Below are 9,393 nucleotides of genomic sequence, written 5' to 3'. Positions count from 1 at the left end.
ATCCAGAACAGGATCCTGAAGAGGAGGTGGATAGGCTGCACCAGTCAGCAGAGAGAAGGCTGAAGGAGCATCCAGACAAGGCCCCAGCATCTCCCCGATGTTTTGGGTGTGGAGGACTCCACAAGCATGCTGACTGCAGATTCCGCTCCGCCATTTGTTGGGCATGTGGCAGGCAAGGCCACATTGCCTCCGTCTGTTTGGGTCTCCAGAAGGTCCAGCCTCAGGAAGAATTGCTTCAGAAAGGTACCAGGGTCCCCAGCCAACACAGGGTGGGTTTCTGCGCATTGCGCAGGAGCATTTTAAGCACAGGAACACATAAACCACTTAAAAAAAAGCTTCACATTGAAGTTGCAGGGGGTTCCCTTATCGATGGAGTTGGGCACAGGATCTGCTCTACTGATCATTTCTCATGACACCTTCAAAAGGCTTTGCAGCAGTAGTGGCCTAGGAGTAAAACTCAGGCCATTGAACTTAATTCTCACTGACTTCCAGAATTTCAGAGTCAGCATGAAGGGGGAGGCCACGCTCAAGGTGCAGCGTAAGGCTTTTGAAGGCCTAGTAGATGTGGTAGTTGGGAGTGATCGCACAAGTCTCATTGGACTCGATTGGTTCGAGGCTCTTGGAATCCAAGTGACTGGGCTTCACAGCATGCAAAGGTCAAGTCATGCAGAAGTCTGCAAGGAGTTTGCTGATGTGTTTAGCCCAGAGCTTGACTCATACAAGGGGCCTCCCATTGCCTTACGTTTAGACCCAGCTATCACACTCATTAGGATTAAGCCTAGAAGGGTGCCTTTTGCTCTCAAAAGCATAATTGATGCAGAGCTGGACAAGCTGCTCCAGCAGGGCATCTTAGAACCTGTGAACTCTAGTCCACGGGAAACCCCATTGTAACGCCTCTGAAGGCTAATGGAGAAGTCCGAATTTGTGCGGACTATAAATGTACACTGAACAAAGCGCTGCAACAGCATGCATATCCAGTGCCTGTGGTGAGCCACATTCTGGTCTCCCTCAAAGGAGGGCAAATTTTTGCAAAACTTGATTTGGCACAGGCCTACCAACAGTTAGTTACCTGTTGATGAGGCAACCGCTGAGGCTCAAACAATTGTAACACATCGGGGAACCTTTAAGGTCAAAAGACTGCAGTTTGGGGTTAATGTAGCCCCTGGTATATTCCAAAGTGTAATGGAGCGCACACTCCGTGGTATTCCTGGGGTCTGCCCCTACTTCGATGATGTCCTCATTGCTGGGGAGTCATCTCTAAACTTAGCTGAAAGATTGTCTTGCTTCGTTTCCGCCAAACAGGGCTGAAGCTGAAGCAAGATAAATGTAAAATTGGAGTCACTTCCACTGAATTCTTAGGCTTCAAAATTGATGCTCAAGGCATCCATCCTGCTGAATCCAAGCTCCAAGCAATTCAGCAGGCCCCAAGTCCCAAGTCCAAAAGTGAACTTCAGGCTTTTCTGGGACTCTTAAACTTTTATCATGCATTCCTTCCCCACAAGGCTGCAGTGGCTGAGCCATTACACCGGCTCTTGGATAAACAGGCTCCATGGCAGTGGACTAAGGTCCATGAAAGGAGTTTCAATGAGGTTAAGGCCTTGCTCTTTTCAAATGCAGTCTTGCGCATTTCAATGAGCAATTGCCAGTGTGCATCGCATGTGATGTATCCCCTTATGGGGTGGGAGCAGTACTTAGTCACCTGAAGGCTGATAGGACACAAGTCCCTGTGGCCTACTATTCAAGGACTGTCATCTGCAGAGTGTAATTACGCCCAGATTGACAAAGAAGCCTTGGCCATAGTGGCTGGCATAAAGAAATTTCATGGTTTCTTATATGGCCGCCACTTCACAGTCTATACAGACCATAAGCCTCTGCTGGGTTTGTTTACCACAAACAAGCAAACCCCTCACATAATATCTCCTAGAATGCTGAGATGATCAATTTTCCTGTCAGCATATTACTACACACTGATTCACAAACCTGGGAAAGAAATGGGCCATGCAGATGGCCTTAGCAGATTACCTCTACAAAATATAGAGGCGGATCCTGCCCCTGCTATTCACATCCTCTCCATTCAGGAGTTGCCTGAATCTCCCCTCAATACTAGGGACATGGCTGCAGAAACTGCCACTGATCACACGCTTACACGTGTGCTGACATGGGTGTTGTCAGGATGGCCCGACACATGTCCAGGTACTGAGTTTCAAAGCTTCTGGCAAAGGAAGCACGAGCTTTCCACTTTCAAAGGGTGGCTTTTATGGGATAGGAGGGTAGTCATCCCAGCCTCATTGAGGACTAGAGTCTTGATCTCTCTTCATGAGGGACATCCGGGTATAGTCTGGATGAAAGCGCTTGTGCGCAGCCATCTCTGGTGGCCTGAGCTCGATAAAGCCATCGAGGCCCAGGTTCACGGGTGCCAAGTGTGCCAACAGTCCAGGCCTGAAGTGCCTCAGGTGGGCGGAAACACAAGCCCCTTGGTCAAGGGTACATATAGATTACGCTGGGCCCTTTCAGGGGCAATTCTTCCTTCTCCTCGTTGACAGCCATTCCAAGTGGCTAGAGTTGTGCCTGTTTCCTCCACTACTACTGCTAGGACCATCCAGGTGTTGAGAGGAATCTTCGCCTCCCATGGACTTCCAGATGTCCTGGTCTCTGACAACACCCCCAATTCACTTCTTGTGAGTTTCAGGATTTCCTACAGGCCAACTTGATCCGGCATGCAACTTCAGCACCGTTTCATCCATCTTCCAATGGCCAAGCAGAGAGGATGGTGCACACTACCAAAGATGCTCTCAAGAGAATCACTTATGGCAGCTGGCATCACAGGTTAGCTGATTTCCTTCTTTCACAACGCACCACACCTTGCACAGCCACATGAAAGAGCCCAGCAGAACTCCGCTGGGGTCCCTGCCTCATCACGAAACTGGACAGGTTGCACCCAGACCGGGTGGCTTCACAGGTGTCACAGCCGCAGGCACCTAGGAGACTACAGGTAGGCAATCCGGTCTGGGCAAGGAACTGTGGACCTGGACATCTCTGGGTCACAGCAGTGGTATGGAGGTCTCTGGGCCACTGTCATACGAAGTGGCCTTGGATGATGGGCGCGTCATCCGACGTCACATAGACCAACTGCGCTGGAGGATTCCCAGCAACATCTCCGCTCCTGACTCTGCTCTTGGGGGGGAGGAGGACCATAATCACAATTCTGGACCACAGTCTCCCCGCTCTAGTGGTTCTTCACACCCTGCCGCATATGTTCCAGTGGCAGAAAGGGGGCATTCGCACACTTCAGCTATTGCTCCAGACAGGGAGTCTCCAGAAAGGGGGTTTGCCATGGAAGCGGCTCCTGACTCTGGCACCTCCGGCATATACACAGGGGCCATGGGTTATTAGGGCCCATCAGCCACTCAGGCCACTCCAGCTGCTGGTCTTGGGCTCGAGGGACAGTGGTCCCAAGAGGAGTCCATTGTGGACTTGGGGAATTACACCCCACCACTGGACTTGGGGAATTCCACCACCCCAAGGAACCCTGGCTTGGATTTAGAGGATCCAGCCAGTCAGCAGCTGGGTGGGTCACCTGGGTCTTTGGGGCATCAAAGTCCTGCCTAGCCTGGCAGGCGAGCTGGCAGGCCAGGCACACACCGGCCATAAGAAGGTCACAGCGGGCCAAGGGTCCACCTAAATATCTTAAAGACTATGTGAGGTTTCTGTCTAGCACAAGGGAATCTTACTAGTTCTTCAAATTGCAGAACAAGCACTCAAACAAAGGGGTGCTATACTTCAAGGTATTAAGCATTGTGATTATATTCTTGTACAAATTAAACAATGGATGAGTGGTCTGCCTGTGTGCAGGCATGATGTATAACAACAACAACCTACCAATTGAACACATGTATGTGTGCTGCTATAACGATAAGGGTACTTATTGTTTTATCTAGGGGGGAGGGGTGCTATGTCCTGGGCCTGTGAATCATTCAGCAGGCTCAGAAATGTTGCAAAGGGTCCCGGGCAAACCACAAGCTGCCCGGGACCAGACTGGCTGTCTCCAGGCTTGCGCACATGTGCAAGGTGCGAAAACAGCCTTGCATTCATTGGCTGACGCTGGCCTTTGCAAAGACACTATAAAAGGCCTGCACGCCATTTTTTCAGTTGCTGTTTGTTGGTGAATGAATAAAGAAGACTTGCTGTTCACACTACTTGTTTCCTTGCAATGCCTTTAACCCGCGAATTTAACACAGATAATATTAAAAATATTGTGGCAGTTACTAGATATAAACTTGGCTTTGTCACTAATAGATAAGCTAAATTTTACCTTGCTTTTTGTTTATTTACTTTATTAATTTCCTTAATTATGTTGTGACAATAGTGCAGGGACATTTCTTCATAGGTATCTTAATGGCTTTTGAATTTTTGAAAACTTTGCAGGAGTAAGCTTCTCACCTATAATAGGCATTCCCTGTGTCTCTGGCATAATATCATTAGAATGATAAGAGTATCATGGCATTTCAAAATGTATTCTGGAAGTGATCTCTTCAGGTTATAACCCAATTAATTCATATCCTTTTGACTTTGGAAACTTCTATATTGCTTGTTATAGGAACCTCAGAGTTAGCTTTCTGGTATGCGATATAGCATTTGTGCAGTTGCCAAAATTCAGACTATTGTAAACCAATAGGGAATTAACCACTTTATAACTCCTTATAACAGACATGTCAAACACAAGGCCCGGGGCCCGGATGCAGCCCGCGAAGTGGTTTCATGTGGCCTGCGAAGCCATCCTGGAAACAGTGAGGGAACGGCCCCCGCTGCCTTGGCCCTGGCCCAGGCCGGCTGGGAGCCAATGTACAATTTTTTGATGGCCATCTATGCTGAAATGCATTCAGTCTTAGCTCCACAAGGCCATCTGGAAACAGCGAGGAACCAGCCCTGCTGCATCGGCCCCCACCCCCTGGGTGCATGCTGGGGAGGTGTCACCCTTTATGAGGAATGAAGAAATGCACCATCGCCTGGAAGTGGCCAGCAAATGGCCCTCACCTACTTCACATATCCGGCTTGATGGGCTCTGCCCTGGTCCCACCTCTTTCTGCCAGAGACCCTCAGATCTGTCCCACTCCTGCCCAGGCCCCCACAGGCACCCTTGATGCAAATGATGTAGAGCTGGCCATGCCCACCCAGTAGGCCACACCCACTCCATCCATGCCCACCCAGTAGGCCGCACCCACCTGGCCCCCCGAGGGCAACCGCAATGCTGATGCGGCCCTCAATGAAATTGAGTTTGACACCCCTGCCTTATAACATTTGCCTAATAATACATTATATTTAGCAGGCCTGGTGGTATAGTGGTTGGAATGTAGTTTTGCAGGCTAATTTTGCCCACAGTCTGAGTTTGATCTTGATGGCGCTTGAGGTTGACTCAGCCCCTCATCCTTCTGAGGTTGGTAAAATGAGAACCCCGATTATTGGGAGCAATATGCTGACATTGTAAACTGCTCACAGTGCTGTAAAGCAGGGCTTTTCAACCTTTTCACAGACTGTACCACCTTTAGGACATGACAATATTCGAGTACCACCAGTGGCTTAGCAAGGTGTCAAAATTTTAATGACCAAAAAAACCAGGAAAAAGTGTACCCATTTACCACACTTTTAATGGGAAATTTGTGCCTGCTTCTCTGCCATCTGCAGTCGTGGCTAGAGAGTGCTTACTGACAGAATTAAGTCAGATTCCAGCTGAAGGCAATTCCTTTCCTTAGTTTTTATACATGTTGAAGAAGAAAATGCCTTCTCGCACAAATATGTGGAACTAAATGGCAGTAAGGCTGCGATAGCCTTTCCCCCCGCTTCCAGATATAGTTTTGCAGCTTGGCTCCAGAACTCGGTCAGTGTTTTTTCATTAAAAAGTTCCTTCAAAGTGCGGTTTGATGTCAATTCCAGAAGTGCCTCTTGCTTGGAGAAGAAAGGTCAGAGTTCACAACATTGTCCATGATGAAGGGTGATGCAACCCAGCAAATTCTAGTATCACATCCTCTTGACACGAATGGAAAATACAACACAAACTCTGTGTGCAATTTTTCCAAATGATTTTTATGGCAGTTTCAATGCCCTCAGTGTCAACAATAGAATTTAGTTCAATAAAGTCTGACAAATTGGGAAATGATGCAATATTTCCTTTTTTTACTTGTCCTATCCACAGGGAGATTTTTTTGTGGAAGGCACAAACTTTGTCTTCCATAACAAACACATCATGATCGTGGCCCTGCAACAACTGATTAAGTTCATTTAGTTTTTTAAATATGTCAGCCAAATAGGCAAGGCAGGATACCCAGAAGACATTTTCAAACTTTTCTGCTATGGGTGATGAAACATTTGTCAGGAACAGGTGTGTTTCATCTCTTGGCTCGAATAATCTCGATAATGTTTCCCCTCTTGACAACCAGTGTACTTCTGTATGAAAGAGAAGAGTGCTGTGCTCAGAATCCAAATCCTTGCATAATTGCTGGAATAAACATCCATTCAATGGCCAGCTTTTGATGAAATTTATTATTTTTGCAGCATCCTCCAAAGTCTCATGTAACACTGTGCTCATCCGTTTAGAAGCAAGTGCATGATTATGCAAGATGCAGTGATTTGAAACAATGGAGCTGTTTCTTGACTTAGCTTGTGCTATCACCCCCGAAGCTCTTCCTGTAATAGCTGCTGCACTATCAGAACAAATTCCTACACACCAAGTCCATAATATTCCATATTCACTGAAAGAATTGACGATTATTGTGAATATTTCTTCCCCAGTCATTCTGCCAGGTAGTGGGTGGCAAAATAATACGTGTTCCAGTATATCGTCCGAATCAGGAACACGCACAAAGACAATTAATTGTACTTCACCAGCTATGTCGCTGCTTTCATCCAATTGAAATGCAATTTTTTCTGCTGCTGTGATCTTTTCCACCACTTGTTGAATAACATCTGTGGCCATATCTTGTATTCGTCTTTGGACAGTGTTATCAGAACATGGAATATTACGAATAGCATCAGCCATTTTTCCATCAAAGAGAATTGAAGCAATTGCAATGGCAGAGGGAACCACGACTTCTTCAATGATTGTGTGAGGCTTATTTCGTTTAGCTGCTATCAAGAATAATTCATAAGATGCTTCTAGACATTTTTTAGAGATAGTAGTGGATTTCATGAAAGCAGCACAGCATTTTATAAATTCATCTCTTTATGTTTTGTTGTAAAATGTCTCTGGAGCAAAGAAGCCTTCATGGAATGCTTGGATAATACTCTCTCCCTCTCCCTCTCCCTCTCCCTCTCCCTCTCCCTCCCTCCCTCCCTCCCTCCCTCCCTCCCTCCCTCCCTCTCTCTCTCCCCCCACTATAATAATTAAGATGAGCAGTGTTGAGTCCAATATAAAAAAATGACTAAATCTCTTGATACAGGAACAGTTGCAAAAACTGCATGCCAAGATTCTGGTGCAAGAAATCTCAGCCTGTGTAAGAACTACAACCTCCCATGAAAGACACCCCAAAAGTTGTTACTATTGTGAGTGGGCAGGAGGGAAACCAATCTTTTCAATAGGCATGTTACTGTTTATACTCTGAAGGGCAGCTATATAAGTGGCCCTACCAAGACAGGAGTACTTTGTAAAGCTCTTCCACATATATCAATTAAAATGTAAGAGAATGAAAGAGCAAGAGAGGTTTTAACAAGTTGGTCCAAAAATTCTTTCCTGGAACCATGTGGACTGCCTATATATGTCTCTTGAAGCTGAGCTAATGGATATTTTGCCTTTTATAAAACTATGCATGTTACATTTTACTCTGAAGAATGATAGATGTCAAATCTCCTGCTAAGAGGAAAAATTGGCTTTAAAAGTGGGGAAGAGACTTGCAATGTATTCAGACAGAGCTCAAATCTGCCCCAGTGTTGTGGAAAATTATCCCACAACAGGTCCTTCCAACAGAATGACCCTACATATTCATGGATAATTGTGGAAGGGGTTGGACAGAAAGTGCTTTGGTTCAGCAAGTTGCAAGGCAAGGATCAATAGGAAAAGAGACAGATTGGCAACATGTTTCTATCAACCCATAATGCTAACTCAGCGTTGTTTTCCCTGGCTGGGGGAGGCAGGCCAGATCCAGCTTCTTCTGCTCTTCAGACCTTTTACTGATGTGGCTGCCTAGCTACATAGGAGCATCTGTTCCTACCCACAAAACTGCACTGAAGAATTTGCTTGAGCTTCGCTGGAAAACATGCTGCTTGCTAAGTAAAGTCCCAGGATCAGCACCGGGCTATAGCTGATCCGCGCTTCTGGGCGGCTGTATCAGCTGTAGCCTGGCGCTGACCCTGGGGCTTCACTTAGCAAGCAGCATGTTTTCTGCAAGGAAGTGAGCTGGGCAGGAGCCCAGGAGCAGTGCCAGGCTACAGCTAATCCGCACTTCTGGGCGGCTCCGCAGAAATGCGGATCAGCCGTAGCTGCACACACCGATCTGGGCTCCTGCCCAGCTCGCTTGTACTTCTGGAAAACATGCTGCTTCCTAAGTGAAGCCCCAGGATCAATGCCGGGCTACAGCTGATCCGCGCTTCTGGGGCTCAGCAGAAGTGCAGCTCAGCTGTTGCTGCGCTCCTGGGCTCCTGCCCAGCTCACTCACTCGCTAACTCAACCTTCGCCTGAAAACACGTGCTTGCTAAACACGCCACTCACAACCTTCATCTGAAAACATGTGCTTGCTAAACACGCCACTCACTAACTCAACCTTCATCTGAAAACATGTGCTTGCTAAACACGCCGTTTGCTTGCTAGCCCTTTCCCTGAAAACACACTACTTGCTCACTCATTCTTCCTCGCTTGTTGTTCCTCCAAAAACAGGCCACTCGTTCTGTCTCTCCTCACTGCTTCAGTAAGAAAAGCCTCTTCTCTTCTCAGTCTGCCCTTTTATACCTTCTCTTCTCTCCGCCCTCTTCCTCCTTTTCTCTTCTGGGTGCACCGGAAGCTCCAATTATTATGTTGCCAAGTGGCAGATCCTAGGGATTCTGCCAAGCTCTGCAGCTTCAGCTGATCTCCTTCAGGTCTGTGCGGCTCTGCTTTAACTGGTTCCCTCCCCCATTACAATTAGCTAGGCTCGTGTGCCACCAGCCAGGTGCTAAAGTACCACTGGTGGTACGCGTACCATGGGTTGAAAAGCCCTGCTGTAAAGCACTATGGAGTGGTATATAAGTTTGTTAATCATATAAATTTGGTCAGAGGAGAAGTCCTCAAGTCTCAGGGGAATAATGTCCTTCCTTCCTTCCTCCCCCCCTCCCCTCCCTCCCTCCCTTCCTTCAATATAATCACTCATCTCAAATATATACATGACTCTGAATGGCCAACAGTGATTAAAAACAAGGTGAAAACTATTA

General features: G+C 47.1%; 1 protein-coding gene across 1 annotated transcript; it reads right to left on the bottom strand.

Moving 5' to 3' along the window:
* Window positions 1–5,965: 5,965 nt before the first annotated feature.
* On the bottom strand, window positions 5,966–7,183 carry LOC107283752 (protein FAM200A-like). Its single transcript, XM_015811693.1, has one exon. It carries the CDS (start codon window positions 7,181–7,183, stop codon window positions 5,966–5,968), a length of 1,218 nt encoding a protein of 405 aa, XP_015667179.1.
* Between the last annotated feature and the right edge of the window lie 2,210 nt (window positions 7,184–9,393).

Source organism: Protobothrops mucrosquamatus, unplaced genomic scaffold (genome assembly GCF_001527695.2).
Source record: "Protobothrops mucrosquamatus isolate PMUCROS unplaced genomic scaffold, P.Mucros_1.0 scaffold47, whole genome shotgun sequence".
Taxonomy (NCBI): Eukaryota; Metazoa; Chordata; class Lepidosauria; order Squamata; family Viperidae; genus Protobothrops; species Protobothrops mucrosquamatus.
Note: the sequence above shows the minus strand (reverse complement) of the source record. Positions and strands in the feature narration are given on the sequence as shown.

What these genes read in the sequence shown, in the direction of transcription:
- LOC107283752 (XM_015811693.1), bottom strand. Translation starts at nt 7,183, where the DNA reads ATGAAATCCACTACTATCTCTAAAAAATGTCTAGAAGCATCTTATGAA.